Source organism: Trichosurus vulpecula, chromosome 5 (assembly GCF_011100635.1).
Source record: "Trichosurus vulpecula isolate mTriVul1 chromosome 5, mTriVul1.pri, whole genome shotgun sequence".
In the NCBI taxonomy this organism is placed as follows: Eukaryota; Metazoa; Chordata; class Mammalia; order Diprotodontia; family Phalangeridae; genus Trichosurus; species Trichosurus vulpecula.
Window position 1 is genome coordinate 202977867 of NC_050577.1, and position 17762 is coordinate 202995628.

Here is a 17762-nt window from a genome sequence, read left to right on the forward strand (position 1 = left end):
TCATTTTACACTGGGTTTGAGAAGCCATGGACACTTGCAGGAGTGATGTCATGACTTGTGGAAGCCAGAAGTTTGAACCCAGACCTGAACCCAAATCCAAATGCTCTTTGCACCATACCACACTCTAGTGAATAAATTATTATTATTGAGAATTTTTATTGCTGGGGATAGAAGTTATCATTGAATTTTCCTCCAGTAGGCATAGGGTCAGTAGTAGATAATATGTCCCCATTTTACAGAGAGGGAATTGAAAGGTGAAAGAGAAGTGAAAATCTTGCCCAGAATCACACAGCTCTTTTGAAATAACAACTCTGACTTTGTAGTGTCCTCTACCTCCAAACAGCCTTACCCACTACTGGGGAGCACAGCAGTTTTGGTTTTAAGATCATGTTAGATTTTTTTAAGTTTTAAGTTTTTGTCCCCTGATTCACAATTCCTCCAAATCCTATTCAATATAACTTACTAAAACTTAATAGCAATAAGTTTTTCCTCAGGGAGACAGATACTGGACACACAGAAAAGACCCCAGAAGTACACAGTGAGCTTATGTGAACAGGGAAGCCTGCCACAAAACCATCTACAAATATTTCGGTGGGTTCGTTGAGTGGGTATTCCCTTTAGCTGTTTCGATCACAATCCATCTGCATCTTCTCATCCCACGGACTCTCAACCTCTCTAATACACTGTCCACAAAGGATCCTCCCAATATGCTGTAGACCTTCCTATTTGCATTGTGTAGATGCCAGGGCAGTCCTCAAGCTCTCCACCTGTTATTCCTTACTCTAGATACTTGCCCACCTCCTTTTCTGATCACACATTTCTTAGATGATATATTTTATGCTCCTTTGGGCACATCTTTGGTAATGTTTTCCAGGCTTCTCCATTGTGATTTTTGTGTTGCCTGCTACGTAGATTCCTTAGAGATTACAGTGATTCCTAATCACATTGTGTCACTAGAATGTGTCTTGAATTGAATTCACTGAATAATTGGGAACATATTTGTAGTAAAAATGTTTCAGAGAATAATTTAGGATTATTGAAAATGCTATGCAATGTTGTAAATGTAAAATGTAATTTGCTTGATTTCTTCCTATGGGATTTCATTTTCTATTTGCATTTTCTATTTCTGTATATACATATGTTTATATAAGTATGTGAATGTTTATGTATAAACAGGCATTGTGCACATACGTGTTTCTTTATAAGTATGCATAATGTGTATATGTTTGTGTGAAGATAGAAACTTATATGCATGTGTCTTACATGTGTGGGTAGACATGTGTATGGACATGTATATATGGTGTATACGTAATAAGCATATGTGTATAAAAGTGTATGTTTGTGCTGTGTCCCAGAAGTCTTAGCACAATTGCACTTACATACACACACACACACACACACGTGAACTTACACAGTAGACTCCCTATAATCTATATATTTGGGACAATAACATTCTTCATCCATTTGTTCTTTGTGTTGTATGTATATGTTTAGATTGAATTTTTTTTTGCATGGTTATGGATCTCATTAAGTAAGCTTCCTTTTATTCTTGGGTTTGATGCAACTTGCTCAGTGTTATACACATGTTTATATACATGTGTGCATGTTTGTGTGTAAACAGGAATAATGTGCACATATACTTATATATAATACTAATTATATATAATATATAGAAAATTGAAAATTTCAATATCATATATAATAATAATATATGCATGCTTTGTAAAGATAGAAACATATACACACATGTCTTATGTATGTGAATAGACATGTGTATGGACATGTACACGTGGTTTGTGCATATTTGTATGAAGCTGGAACGATATACACACGTCTTACATTTGTGAATAGACACGTGTATGGACATGCATATATGGTATGTGTAATATACACAGGTATATAAAAGTGTGTGTATGTTTGTTCCGTGTCCCAGAAGTCTTAGCACAATTACACACACACACACACACACACACACACACACAAACTTAGTAGACTCCCTGTAATCTATGTATTTGGGACAATAACATTCTTCATCCATTTGCTCTTTGTGTTCTATGTATATGTTTAAATTAAATTTTTTTGAATGGTTATGAATCTCATTAAGTAAGCTCCCTTTTATTCTTGGGTTAGATACGGCTCGCTCAATATTAGACACAAAGAGGACCATTATCATCCTCTAATTGTAGAAATAGCAATAGCTAACATTTATTGTTGCTGATGCTCAGTCATTTCAGTCCTGTCTGACTCTTTGTGACTGTATTTGGGATTTTCTTGGCAAAATACTGGAGTGTTTTGTCATTTCCTCCTCCAGCTCAGTTTACAGATGAGGAAACTGAGGCAAACAGGATTAAGAGTCTTGCCCAGGGTCACATGGCTAGTAAGTGTCTGAGGTCAGGTTGAACTCATGAAGATGAGTCTTCCTGACTTCAGGCCTAGAACTCTATCCACTGGACCACCTAGCTGCCCAGAGCTAACATTGACATAGCACTTTAAAACTTGCAAAGTATTTTACATATATTATCTGATTTGGTATTATTATCTCCATTTTACAGATGAGGAAACTGAGAACAGAGAAGTTACATGATCACCAAGCTAGTAAGGATTCCAGTGTAGGTCTTTTTGACTCCAACAACATGCACCCTATTTCCATCTATAGAAAACCCTTTTTCCATTTGGACAGTACATTCTCCATGATTATGGCAAACACCTTTAGCTAACATATATTTCCCTGTTTTATTCCTTATTTGATATTGATTGTACAACAAAGTTATCTCTGTGGTTGTATGTATAAAAATTTTTTTTAATAATCTTAACCTATGCATGGAAGATATCTTCTTGGAAGAGAGTTTTAAGGCTATATTTTGTCCCAGAGCCAAATTCCTTTTTATAATCTGCTAATACTAATCACAGTGGGATCTTGTATTCTCTATAATTTTCAAGCAAGTATGGACTTTTTATAGGATAATTAAATTAGCTTCTATAAACTTTATACATTTTTTTAAAAATGTGTAATATTCAATACAGCCTCCTTTTGCTATAGTCATTTGTTTTTACAATATTTGGCACTCACTTCACAAGATTTTGACATTCTTTGATTTTTCCTCATGAAACCACACTTTTATTGCATTAGCTATTAAGCATATCTTTGAACAGTGGGATTCTAAGCTAATAAACATTCAGTAATGAATGATGAGGGTTGCTAAGTGGTATAGTAAATAAAACTCAGGGTCTTGAATCAGGAAAGACCTGAGTTCAAATCTAGCCTCAAACACTTACTAGCTATGTGACCCTGTGCCAAGTCCTTTGACCTTATTTGCCTCAGTTTCCCCATCTGTAAAATGAGTTGGAGAAGGAAATGGCAAATCGCCCCAGTAAAGAAAAGAAAACCAGTAAAGAAAGCCAAGAAAACCTCAAATGGGGCACAGAACTTCATATATGACTGAACAACAAACAACATATGAATGATGAATACATGAGGAAAACCATCCACTGAATAACTTCTGTATGTGTAATACTTGTGCTAAGTTGGGGATACAAATACAAAATAGAGACAGCCCCTGCCTTCAAAGTGCTTACATTCTAATGGGAGATTCAACATATACAATACATAAGAGGTGCTCAAAGTTTCTTATTCATTCACTTAGTAATTATGTAACTCATTCACTATATGTGTGTATATCTAGTAATATACACATGTATACACACATATAAAATCATATGTATGTATGCAAGTACATATGTGTCTACACACATATCACAACATGAAAAGACCTAGAGGAAAGCATATAGCACATTGGGAAGATTGTCCATGTATACACACATACCTACATACACAACATATATACCCACTCATACATACCCACATATACACACACACAAACCCACATACACTTGGACTGTCTTGATGGAATCCTTATAATCTGTTTTTTTCCTTTTCAATTTAATTTTTTAAATCAAAAGTCTATTTTCTTTCCTTCCCACCCCCAAATGAGAAAAAGGAAAGACAAAACTTTTGTGATAAATATACATGGTTAAACAAAACATGGCCAGTGCATGAATTTATTTTGCCTGATCATGCATATTTGTTACAAGAGTTTTTCTTTTTGTTCTTGTTGTTCAAGTGGGGAACGGGAAAGAAAAGATAGATTTTGGGTCATAAAAATGAATTAAATTTTTAAAAAGAACATCTAAAAATATTTTTGTACATCTGAGTCCTTTCCTCTTTCTTTGATCTCTCAGGGATAGTAATAGTGCTATCATTGCGTCAAAAAGTATGCACAGCTTAGTAACTTTGAGGGCAGAGTTCCAAATTGCTTTCTTGAATATCTGGAACAATTCTCAGCCCTGCCAAAAGTGAATTGATATGTCTGTTTTCCCACAAGCCTAGCTAACATTGGTCATTTTCCTTTTTTTTTTTCCTTTGGTCAGCTTTGCCAAGCTGATGAGTAGGAAGTAGAATTTCAGAGCAGAATACTTTTAATGTGGATTTTGATACCTTTGATTTCTTCCTCTGAAAACTTCCTGTGCATCTTTTGACCATCTATCAATTGGGGATTTGCTCTTATTCTGACAAACTTGAATCAGTTTCTTATAAATCTTATAAATGAGGACTTTATGAAAGAAATTTTCTGGAAAGGTATTTTCTTAGTTTATAGTTCCACTTCTATTCTTCATCACATTGATTTATTTGTACAAAAACTTCTACATTTTCTGTAATCAGGATTGTCCATCTTACTTTTTGTGATCCTCTCTATCCCTTAGTTGATTATGAACTCACCCCCATCCAGTGATCTGAAAGGTAATTTCTTCTTGTGTCTCTAATTTTTTGTGATGTCATCCTTTAGGCAAAAGTCATGTATCCATTTAGAGCTCATCTTGGTATATGGTATGAGATGTTCCCTATCGAGTTTCTGACAGACTGCTTTCCAGATTTCCCAGCAGTTTTTGTCAAATAGTGATTTTTTTCTTCTTTTTTAAAATTTTATTTTTTCAATGAATGAAAATTCACCTTTCCTTCCCACTCGCCCTACCCCTGTCCATTGAAAAAGAAAGAAAAACAAAAAGCCTCATAACAAATATGCATTGTCAAGCAAAACAAATTCTCACGTTGGCCGGGTCCAAAAAAAATGTCTCAAGGTACACCCTGAATATATGTGGTTGCTTCTGTATCTTCTATACCTAATTTCTTCCACTGATCATCCTTTCCATTTCTAAGCTAATTTACTAAATTAAGTACTAAATCATTTCGATGATTATTATTTTGCAATTTGAAATTTGCGACTTCTAGGCCACCTTTCCCTACCCCATCCCTTTTTGTCCGCTATTTCCCTTGAGATTCTTGGCTTTTTGTTCTTATAGATGAATTTTGTTATCGTCTTTACAAAATTCTTTGGTAGTTCAATGAAGCACTGAATAATTAAACTAAATTATGTAATATTGTCATTAGTTTTATATTAGCTTGTTCTAGCCACGAGTGAGTATTATTTCTCCGGTTACTTAGTCCTGTATTTCTGTAAAGAGTATTGTATAGTTTCATAATTTCTGTAAAGAGTGTTTTATATAGTTTTCATATATGTCTTGGTAGGTAGACTCCCAGGTATTTTGTACATTTGGTAGTGATTTCAAATTTGTCTCTTTCTGCTGAATTTTGTGGGCAATGTACAGAAACACTGAGAATTTATGCAGATTTCTTTTATATCCTGCAACTTTGCTGGAGCTATTGTTTCAGTTATAGTTCACTTACTAGGATTCTTTAAGTAAACCACTATGTCATCTGCAAAAAGTGATCCTTTTGTCTCTTCTTTGCCTAAGATTATTCCCTCGGTTTCTTCTTCTTTTTTTATTACTATAGCCAGCACTTCTAGCCCTATACCAAAGAGTGTTCCATCTAACCTTAGTCAGGCTGTCCCTAAAGTGTTATGTTCAGCGCTGGACACCACATTTTAAGAGGAATGTTGACAAATTAGAGAATGTTGTGAGGAGGGTGATCAGCGTGATGAGGAGACTTGTTCTTTGGTCCAGCTAAATTGGCTTACTTGTTGTTCCTCACAGATCTTATCTCCACGGCTTGTACACTCTGTCTCCCACGCCTGGAGTGTCCTCTTTCTCCACCACCACCACCACCTTGCAGAATCCCTTAACTTGCTCAGAGCTTACCTTCTACATGAGACCCCTCCCAGTTTCCCCCAGCTTCCTCCCCCACTTGCCAAAATTACCTTGAATTTATTTATATGCATACATGTTGTTTCTCTTAATAGAATGAGAGCGGAGACTATTTGGGGTTTTTTTTTTTTGCCTTTCTATGTCCAGCACCTGACATAGTGCCTAGCACATAGTAGGCACTTGTGAACACTTGATGGTTGGTTGCTTGACTGTATGTGAAATGGTTGAGATAATGGAGAATGCTTGACCTGAAGAAGAAGCTTTTTTAGAAGATGGTATATTTAGTACTGCTAAAGGAATCCAGATAGGCTTGGTGACCATTCATTGGAGATTGTCAGAAGGGATCATTCTTCAGGTACATAATAGACTAGATGACCTTTAAGTTGTCTTCAAATTTCCGGTGTTGGTTGATTGATTTGTTCCCTAGGCTAGTGGGTTTGAATTCATTTACAGGACTTAGATCAAATTGACTCATCATATGCCTCTTACAGATCTGAAAAGTTGTCTCTGTTAACTTTTATTTAGTTTTCTGGTATCAAAAGTAACAAGTAGATTAGCCTTCAAATCCCCAAAACATTCATTAGGGGCTCTAAACAGTTATAGATGTACAACAAAGATTCTGCTCACACAAAATGGTAAAGGGTTCTCATGTTGGTTCAGGCCAGGCCTGATTCAACTCAGGCTGGTCCAGTGGTTCAGACTCAGGATTTGAGTGAAATTAAACATCTGTAGATCTTGTAATATTTAACAAAAGGAAATTTACTCAACAATAGCATGGAAAAGGCTATTCACCAAAGATAAAGCATTGATTCAGCAAGGCACAACTCCCTCACCTCTGAATTTGTCTAACATTGGGTTAGAAGGATTTGTTTAGTCATATAATATTGAGAAGTCCAAGCTTGAGGAACCCCAACTAGCTGTGCACTGTCCTTCTATGCCTTAGGTGACCAAGAATCTAGGTCAATAGTTCAAGCCCTGATCCCCCAGACCAATGAAGCCTCAACAATACTTTCGTTGGCTTTTTAGGAAAAACTAACCTATATAATAGGGACCTTTCATTTTTTTAAGCCATTCATGGTGAATTTCTAGCTGTATCTCACGAAGTCCACTGCTGTGTGCTCCTACCTCACATGTTCAGGATAATGGTGCATTGGACAGTTCTCAGCTGAGACTGGACCCTCATCTTCCTATTTCTGGAGGTGTGGTAAGATTGGATGGGTCAGGTTTCAAGGCCAGTAGCCTCTGACTGAGCAGATTCACCAGGCCAGTATGGAACTAAGTATTTAAGAGTCTTTCTGCAGGCTCTGGAAACCAAGCTGGCCCTTTCAAACATTGTGTTTTTTTCCTGTAGGTAACAGTTTATGGCATGCTTATAGAAAATCCTTCTTCAGGGCACCCCTAGCCAGCCAGCTGATTGAACTCCTTGGCCTGGGCCCTACCAGTCAAGAGAGGAAATGTCGGGGTGGGATTTCTCCATTAGCTGAATGGAATGTCGTAGAAAGAGCATGAGGCTTGCCATTAGGATAGTAAGATTCAGGTCTTTCTCAGCTTAGGCAAATTGTCTGAACTCTCTGAACTTCTATTTCCTCATATATAAAGTTAAAGTAATAATATTTAGAATAATAAAATTTCACAGGATAGAAATAAAATGATTTGAAGCTGCTTTATAAAATGATCTACAAATGAGAAGTATTTGTGTTATGAATGATAATCATTAACACTCAACTAAGTGTTTGCTGCCTGGTTCCATTGGTGTTGCAGTTTTAGTAGTAAATGACTATGTTCTCCTGAAAAAAGTGAAGTAGGATAGAAGCTTCTAAGGAGAACAACATCTTTCCTTTAGCTGCTTCCCTTCTTATTGTGGAGATCAAAGAGCGTGTTGGAGTCAGCTCCAACCAGAGCTAATTATTAAATTTTCATTTGCACCTTAGCATCTACAAATCAAGGCTAAATTTATTGTTTTGTCGATTGTCTATATTTTAAAAAGTGATAGAGAACATTTTAACAATGCAAAATTGATTTATAAGTGTGTCTTCTGTACACTGCACCCAACTTTTGTACAGAGAGCCAGTTGTTAAACATTTGCCAGTACACCCCTGCCTTAATTTGACCTCTGTGGCAGAGGTGATTCTCAGACACCAGCCAGGAATCACAGTGTGTCAAGATATAGGATGTCTGTGTCCCTTCCAGAGGAGAAGTTACAAGAACTAGGTTGGGGGGAGTCTTAACCTTTATTGTACAATGGACCCCTTTGGCAGACTTCACCCATGGAACCCTTCTCAGAGTAATGTTTTTAAATGCAGAAAATAAAGTTGTATTGAAATATAGTTATCAAAATATTTTTTAAAAAATTCACAGACCCCAGATTAAGGAACACCTGCTACTCTTCAGGTTATCAGGGAGGATTGAGTGGTCCTAATAAGAACAGAAGAAGTACTTAAAGGGAAAATATAAGAAAAGATCTCAAGGGGAAGAGGGGAATCTTAATCTGGGTCAGCTGGTTGAAGGGTGGAATAATGTGATAAAGAGAAGAAATAACTCTGAACACCCAGAGCTGTGTAATAGGCAGGAAGCACCTCTCCTTTAGGGGAAGCTGGACTCTTCTAGGATCATAGAATCAGAGAAGGTAGGGACTTTAGAAGTCAAAATCCTCGCCTTTTACAGATGAAGAAATTTAGGTCCAGAGAAAGGAGTCTCTTTTGTATCCACATCTTCCACCAAAAAAAGAAGAGGCTACTCAGTCAGGATCAGAGGAGGAAGAGCCGAACAGAGGTGGTCGATGGCTACCTGATAAGTGATACTGGGGTGACTATTTGTCCACCTAGCATTGATAATAGAAAGGTTTGTTGATTAATCCAAACCTTGATAAGCCTGAAGACTAATCTATCCATTGTGTGAGGTAGTGAGAGAATGAAGTGTGAAGACTTTACAGGGTATATGTATATATATAATATGTATTAATGTTTGAGAATCAATATTTAGAGAAAAGGGAAATGGGATTAATTTGAGTCTGTGGGAATCTGATTGTTTAGCCTTTAGGAATATCTTTCTCCCCCTTCTTCTTTAGATTTATAGATGTCACCTCAGCTGTGAATGGAATACAAGATTGTGAAAGCTTCCCTATCAATAACTCAGGCAAGGTGATACTCAAATAGTATAAATTTAGTTAGGATGTGGGCCTCATTAGGCCTAAGTTTCGTTTTCCTGTAAATCATATAATTTCGGGGAAATCAGGTGATATTCCCCTGTCCCCCTCCCCTAGCCTAGTTACAAACCGCCATCTTAACATTAAAGTTTCCCTATAAGGTAATTCTGTAGTTTCTGTGCTGGTATTGGGTAAAACTTATCCCTGGTTAGATTGTGAGGCCACCTGTCCCCACAAATGGGGACAGGGGTCCAGCCTCTGGGGTGGAATTTCTTAGAATTGTTTGTACAAGGATATATATCCCCTTGCTTGCCTCTCTTCACTACTATCTCCGCCCTGGTAGTGGGAGATGCCCAATTCTCGAGACTCGATCAAATAAAGCTTCTGGTTTTTTTTCCTACCTTGAGAAACCAAGACATCTCTGTTTTTTTTTTAACTTGAGCCAGTGGTCTTTTGTCCCACACACCATTTACTTATAATGATTTAAATGGGGACAAAATTCTATGTGTTTTTTTTTGTTCCTGCCAAAGATGCACTTTGTGCTAGAAAATATGATATAGTGGAAAGATCCGTGGACTTGCAGGCAGGAGCCCTGGGTTCAAGAACCTGTTCTCAGACATCATCACTGACGTCATCATAGTTAATATTTATATAGCACCTGCTGCCAGCCAGGCACTGTGCTAAGTGCATTTTTACAAATGTAATCTCACTTGATCCTCACAACAGTCCTAGGAGGTAGGTGCCATTATTATCCCTATTTTACAGTTGAAGAAACTGAGGCACAGAGCAGTTGAGTGACTCGCCCAGGGTCACACGGTTAGTAAATGACCGAGGCCATATTTGAACCTGGGACTCCGGGCTCAGCGTTCTATCACCAGCTGCCTTAGAAGCTAGTTTACCATTGCCAAGTTGATTCACCACTCTGATCCTCGCTTGCCTCATTTATTAAATGGGGGTGGGCTAACTTGCATTCCTTGCTTCACAAAATGGTTTTGAGGAAGGCAAACCTTAAAACACTCTATAAAAAAGTAGAATTATTGGAGGAATCAGTGTTCTTTTCTAGGTCTTTGTTCCCTTTTCTGTATATTGGGGAGAATCATGCCTACCTTTCTTCCCATCCTCTGGTAGAAAGCCATGTTGATTTGGCAGTGTTCTTCGCCCCTTTCCAGATAAAGAGTGCTGTGAAATACTGCATTAAACAAATCAGAAACGGGCTGGTGAGAGAACCTTGTCCGACCCAGAACTAGAGAGCAGGGCAAGGCTGTTAGCTCAAGGACTCATAAATAGTCAGTTATGGTCCACTTCTGGGGACTAGAAACTTGATAAAGTTTCTAATTCTAAACTTCTGATAAAGTTCTAAGAGTGGAACTACCCAAGTACCAGTAATCCCTGGGATAGCATCTCTTCTCAAAATTCTGGAAACAGAAATTGCTGTAGACTCTAGTCCTCCTGGGAGGTCACGCCTTTCTGCTTCTCCCTCCCCAGGCTACCCCTTCTGCTGCTTCCCCCAGTAACTGTCTCCCCTTGGAAGGAGTCAGCCCCCTCCCCCTGAATCAAAACTATTCAATCCACCGATGGTAGGAATGTCTTACCTATGAATCAGACTGAATTCTCGGGGTAGTAGTCCTTTGGTGGAGCTCAGGAAGTGTGTGGGTTTAGGGAGCATTGCCCTTAAAGTCACCCAGTCAGAAGAGTGGGTGTTGGGGTGGGGGGCTGGGAGGGGAAGGCAGTTCAGCGGGAAGGAGTAATGAAGCCGCTTGGAGGAGACAGAGGAATCTTGTAAACTTGGCTTAAGGAACTTCTGAGACGTAGCACAATGCCCCCATTCTTCCTGTCCTTGGAATCTCCCAGCCAATTCCTCCCCCCACCCCCCTTATCCCGACCCACTCTGCCCCTCACTTGCATTCCCTGGATAATGATGTCTTCTAAAGGCTCAACATTCCTTGCATTGACCAGATTCAGTGTAACTCAGATCCAGTACATCTGAGTTGTGTGACTCTGGGCAAGTCATTTCACTTGTCTGAAATTCAGTATTCTCATCCATAAAATGGGGTAATGACTCCAGCATTAGACATATCCAGAGCCAACAGTAGCATTTTCCTGTGCCTGGAGCAAGCAGAACAAAAAGGACTCTCAACCCAGTTTTTTTTTTTTTAAAGACAAATTAAGTTGAGGGCCAGGTGTGGGAAGAATAGGGAGCCTGGAACACTGGCATCAGCAGGCAGAAGCCTATGGATATTGAGGTACTGCCTTGCTATGAGTGTGAGGAAGCTCACCTGGGTTACGGCAGCTGGTATGGGGGGGAACAGGTGGGGAGTCAGAGCTATCTGATAGCTTCCTAGTTTAACTTCTCTTTCAGGCCAACCATATGCTGAGCTCAGTCACACCTTTGCTGCTGAAGGAATATGTCATGCTAAAGGAGCATAAGTTCTAGCTGTCCTACCCCAGCTATGGCTCTGCCTACATCCCTGGGTCGTTCGGGCCATGCTTTGCAGATCTTAAAGCACAGGATAAATGTGATCTTAGGAAGGACTTATGGAAGGGCATGAACAAGAATTATTCAGGATGAAAAGGCACAGACTGGGTCAGATCTGCATTGATGGCTGGAGTGCCCTTCGTAGAGAGGTCGTGGACCCACTAAAGCAGGGGTTCTTAACCTTTTTTGTGTCAAGGACCCCTTTGGTTGTCTAGTGAAACCTATGATGCCCTTCTCAGAAGAATATTTTTTAAATGCATAAAATCAAATACATAGGATTACAAAGGAAATCAATTATTGAATTACTGAATCATTATATTGAAAAAATTTCAATTATGTTGAAACCAATTATATTGAAATAATTATATTAAAAAATAAATCTCTAGAAGTTCACAGACTCCAGGATAAGAACCCCTGAACTTACTAAAGTATTGAAATACCCAGGAAATGCTGAACTTACGGAACAATCAGTGTCTCCTGCTGCAGGGTGGTATTTCTCATGGGGTTGAGCCAAGTTGCTCAGTCATGGTTCTCAGTCCCTCTCCAACCCCCTAGATGCTTTCTACTCTTTGTTATCCACATCTAGGAGCTTGTCCTCCCTTCCCTTTCCCCCTCCCTCTTAGCCCCTGGGATCTCAGTACTATAAGCTTTGCGCCACCTACTTCTATCTGGGGCTCTGATCTCAGCTGCCTCCGCTACTTTCCTCTGCCCAGGAAATCAAACAAAGCTCTTGTGAAGGTTATCCTGGGTGATTTACATATCACATGAGTCCAGCAGGTAAGGGGTGAAGCCTGTTTATATCTCATATCTGCATCCCTACCACCCCCAGTCTGGAGATCAGGCTTATGTGGGAGTGAGGAGCCTGGAATGGTGTAAACTGAAACTCTTTGTCAGGGGGTCCATAAAGCCAGGCTTTCCCTGTCCCTCCCCCCCCCCCCCCCCCCCCCCCCCCCCCCGCCACAAGCCCTCCCACTGGCTGTAAGAATGTGGTTATATGATCCAAGCATCACCAGTCCTCAAGGTGTGTCCTCCTAATGGCAACCTGACTCCAGGTCCTATTTGCTACTCAAGCAGCAGGTCTGATACCCAGAGGAGAGAGGAAAGGGCTATAGTCTCTCAGCCTCTGTTGACTCTATGGTTGCCCCTTTGCCCAGAGAACTTGAAGTTTTTCCACATTCATCTGCATATAACCATAGGCAGATCTGAGTAGGAAGACTTAGAGATGGAGGCATAGGGACAGAATCAGTAGAGGGGGTTGGGAGCAGATGCTTTTATGGTGTGGTTTGCTCCCCTTCCCCCCCCCCCCCCCCCCCGCCCAATCATGAGGCCTCCAGATTCCTCCTTGTAGGATTTTCCCAGCTGCTTCCCACAGTAGTAAGTTGGGAGCATGAAGTCCAGGATGGATAAGGTTTCACCAGCAGACAGCTGTGGAGCTCTGTTCATGGGGCGAGGAGGAGGAGGGAGGGAAGAAGAGATCAGGAACTTAAATGAAACCTGGCTTGGCCTTTGTTCCTGGATTTCCTCCTTCTGGCTCTTCTGAGGCCTTCTGCTGTCATTGATAACATTCTCACATGCCCATTGCCCTTGGGAGCTCAAGGCCAGATGCTTTTCTGGCATGGAAGGATCAGGGTGACAGAGCCTGAGTGTCAGGCACAGCCCCCCTTAGTGACCCAGAATATGGGCATGAGTGTTGGGGTCAGGGAAGGAGCCATTCCCAAAGGTGGTAGAAGCATAGCACAGCAGCCCCTTCCCACTGGCTGCATTGACCCAACATGGGGCTGCCTGCTGAGTGTCCCAAGGCAGACGTGGGACTACTTCTCAGAGCTGTAGAGGTGCGTTATCAGAGGATGCACCTTCTCCTTACCCACACTTGCTCCTTACAGTTCCAGGGCCGTGCCAACTTGCATGTGTTTGAAGATTGGTGTGGAAGCTCCATCCAACAGCTCCGAAGGAATCTTCACTTCCCTCTCTACCCCCATGTGAGTGCCAGCCTCGGCCTCCCCTCCGCTTCTGTCTCTGTCCTCTCTTCTGCTCTCCCTGGCATTTAGCTGTTCCCACCTCCTGCCTGCTATGACCCTCCTCAAGCCTAACATGACCCCCCTCCCCCACTCCTGCCCACTTCTTATTCCTTGAGCTTTTCCTTCTCTTTTGGGTCATTCTTTTTTCTTCCACACCACGGATTCCTCTAACTCCTACACTCAGTGGCACCTCCAGTCCTTTCAGTTCCCTCTCTCATTTCTTGGTTTAATTTTTTCCCTTTTATTATTATGAACTTGGCATCAGCAATCTTCAATATTTCCATATGCAAAGAAAAGAAAAGGAGAATTTCTTATATACTTGCTTTTTTTAAAGCATGTAACAAAGTCAACAGATTACTTCCAAAGCTTCCAGGCTTGTCTGTGTCTCCTTCAGAACTTCCTTCTCTTCTTTTCATTTTTTATATGTTTCATTGACACTTTTTCTTTTTGTAAATTTTACTAGCTCCACCCTCTTCTCCCTGCACCAAATAATACCCCCAAAGTCCTTCTTTGGAACAAAGAAGCTCACTCTATTTCCTTTCTCTAATGACTTACTCCCTTCCACATCACCGCTCTCTTCCCTTGCTCCACCCCCCACCCAAGAACACCTGCTGTTCCTCTAACCTTTATTCCTTTCCCTCAGCAAAGCATCTTCTCCTCTCCATCCCCCTCTCTCCAACCTCACCAGGTCTCAGGGAACGCTCTGCTGTAAGACCACAAGCATTTACTCATCCCCCTTCATTGCCTTCTCTCCCAGCACACACACAGTCTCCTAAAGATCAAACACACCAAGAGAGTGGAAAGGATTGCTAGAATATTTCAGTTCTCACCAGGCTCTTTGCCTGATTTCTTTTTGAGTCAGGGGCATGTAGACCTGATTTATCATATGAGATTAATATTCATCCTGGAAAAAATAATAAATGCTAATAATTCCTGGATTATTAGCTCAATTGTCATAAACTTTTTTCTTCTCTTTACTCTCTTCTTGTTCTCCCTTCTCACAATCTCTCATACTTCTGATAGTGTCCAATTCTGATTATTAATTTTCTTCCCCTCTCTGATCTTCTCAGACTCGAACCACAATAAGGAAGTTAGCCGTATCCCCCAAGTGGACCAACTATGGACTCCGAATCTTTGGCTACCTGCACCCTTTCACTGATGGTGAGACTAGATTCTGTGAGCTGCTCACCCCTTTGTCCCTGAACACAGGATTTTCTTCTCTCCCAGAGGCCCAACAGAAATATCCCCCAAACGGATTTGGAGGTGGGAAATACGGCAGCCCCAGGCTGGTTAAACCCTCACTTAGGGATACAGCTGAGCTTGTAACGGACCTCTGAGACCTCTGCCCCCAAAGATCTTTGTCCAAGTTGTCCCCTCCATTCTTATGGTAACCTCCTATGAGACAAGGGATGAACTAGAATAAGTCTAATAGGCAAGCTGAATCACAAGGCAAGGAAGGAACTTTGGCTCTTAGATTATATCACATATCATAGGCCTCCTGCCTAGTAGCCTGATGCCTGAGTCCCCATTCCCCTGTTACTTTTCAGGCTTTGTAGCTTCAGCTCTCTGTTCAGACCTCTTGTCTGACTCCTAGGAGATTTCCATGACAACTGCAGAGCACAGTTACCCCTTTGGGACTAGCTGGCCCCAAGGGCAGGCTGTTGCTCGGAAAGAGCTAGCAGAGTTTGTCCCTTAATCTTGGAATCTCTTCCTCCTTCTCCTCTGCCCTCTACCTCATCCCTTCCTATAGGAGATGTCCAGTTCGCCATTGCTGCAGATGACAACGCTGAGTTCTGGCTAAGCTCCAGTGACCAGATCTCAGGCCTCCAGCTGATGGCTAGTGTGGGCAAGGTACAAGTCTTCTCATCCCCAATGGGTTCCATCTTTGATTCTGGGCAGCCAGGAGCCCACCTCCATTCTCATATCATCACCACAATTGTCACTTTTTCATCTGAACTCAGTGGAGACAGCAGAATGATTCTCACATCTCCCCCACACCATTGATTGAAGTCCTTCTATGTGCCAGGCACTCATGCCAAATTCTGGGGCATTCAAAGAAAGACAAAAAAATAAATAGTCCCTGTTTTCAAGGGCCTCACATGTTTAATGTGGGGAGACCACATGCAAATAACTATATAAACAAGGTACACATAGGACAAATTGAAGCTGTCCCAGGGGAAGGCATTAAGATTAAGCAAGAGGGGCATATAGATGGCATAGTGGATAGAGAGCACTGGCCCAGGAGGATCTGAGTTCAAATCCAGCCTCAGACCCTTACTAGTGTGTCACCCTGGGCAAGTCACTTAGCCCCAATTGCTTCAAAAAAAAAGATTTAGGAAGAGTGGAAAAGGTTTCTTGCAGAAAGTGGGATTTTAGGTGGGACTTAGAGGAAGCTAAGGAAGGTTGGGGGTGCAGATGAAGAGGGAGGGAGTTCCAAGCATAGACAGGGGATAGATTGAGGCACAAGGGAGGGCTAAGAGTCAAAGTGACCTACAGCTGGGAATCGACTTCGGGGGGATTCTTCAGTGACAGTAACTGTATGATATATTTATTTTATGCCCCACACTGCCTATTGTTAGGCACAGAGTGCCTCAATCAATCTCAATAAATGCTCAATAAATCTTTCTCAGTTGAGGGACTGCTCAGCTCACATAGGAAAAGCTGATTTGTTTCATGTCACAGGCAAGCCTTCTTCTGATTTACAGTTTAACCTCTCTCTCCCTCAAACTCCTTCCTCTCCTTCTTACCCTTTCTTCCTCTGTTCTTTCTTCCCTCCTCCTCTCCTCTGACTTTCCTCATCTGTTCTCCCATCTCTTTCCTCATTTCCTCACTCTTTTTTCATTTCCTTTTTCTCTCTTGTTCTTCTCCCACTCCAACCCCTAGACAGGAAAGGAGTGGACTGCTCCTGGAGAGTTCGGAAAATTCCGAAGTCAAATTTCCAAGCCAGTGAGGTGAGTGAACCATGTCTCCTCTCCCCATCGCTAATGTTTAATTTTGGGGTCTGACTCTCCAAGTACTCCCTATCTATGCCAGAGATTCCAAACACTTTAGCAATATATAATTCAAAGAATCGTCCAGCATTCAAAGGAAGGACCCTTAGAAATCATCTAGTGTAGTATCCACATTTTGTGGGTGAGGAAAGTAAGGTCTCAAAAGATGAAATGATGGAATTAATATTATGCAGAGCGGATTTCCTAACCCTCTGGCCGGCACTCCTTTCCCTACACCAGTCTGAGGCTCATTAACCACCATTCATCTCAAACTCAAAGATATTCATATGGACTTAATGTACAGCATACATGGCCATACCATGGAGAGCTTCTGTGCTCCCTCATGACCTTGCAGAATTCCCTGGATCGGAAAAAGGGAGAGGGAACCTGGATGGCCAAGCTTCTCGACCGAAGAGCTTTTGTACCACGTGGAAATTAGTGGATGGTTATGCATTAGAATGGCCCCTGAGTGCCTCCTGGTGGCCAACTCTGAATTTCCTCAGCCAAGACAATTCATTTAAGTGACACTTCTGAAGAGTCCTCCAGGATCATAGGATTTAGAGCCAGAAGGGACCTTAGACATCTTCTAGTCCAACAAAGATCTCCTGGAGAAGGAAGTAGGTCTCTCAGAGAAAAACACTGCAGAGCTGATAGGACCTTGGGCATGGTATGGTGGAAGACTTGGGTTTATCACAGACATAGTTGGGGGATCAAAGTGACACCTGTCAGCATCTCTGTCTGCTCTCTCCTCACCCAGCCTGTCAGCTTCTGGAAGGTACTACTTCGAGGTGTTGCACAAACAGAATGACCAAGGGACAGATCATGTGGAAGTGGCAGTGAGTATGCCCTAAGCTGCTCTTCCTTGCTCTACCCTTGCTGTCATACCCCCTTCTCAACCCGAGCTTACCATTTCTATAGTAATGGTTACTTACTAGTTGCTTCCTAGCGATAACTTACTAGTTGTTTACTGG

The 17762-nt window shown here is 41.2% G+C and overlaps 1 protein-coding gene across 3 annotated transcripts in view; it reads left to right on the forward strand.

Annotated features, from left to right (window-relative positions):
• B4GALNT3 (beta-1,4-N-acetyl-galactosaminyltransferase 3) overlaps positions 1 to 17762 on the forward strand; it is a 153131-nt gene that overhangs the window by 114654 nt on the left and 20715 nt on the right. For 2 of the 3 annotated variants that reach the window (XM_036760209.1, XM_036760207.1), the window contains 5 exons: positions 13667 to 13762; positions 14872 to 14962; positions 15552 to 15652; positions 16685 to 16752; positions 17549 to 17627. In XM_036760209.1, coding sequence (XP_036616104.1) covers positions 13667 to 13762; positions 14872 to 14962; positions 15552 to 15652; positions 16685 to 16752; positions 17549 to 17627 — 435 coding nt within the window. The remainder of the gene's footprint in view (positions 1 to 13666; positions 13763 to 14871; positions 14963 to 15551; positions 15653 to 16684; positions 16753 to 17548; positions 17628 to 17762) is intronic. The other variant, XM_036760208.1, reaches the window with a different exon arrangement.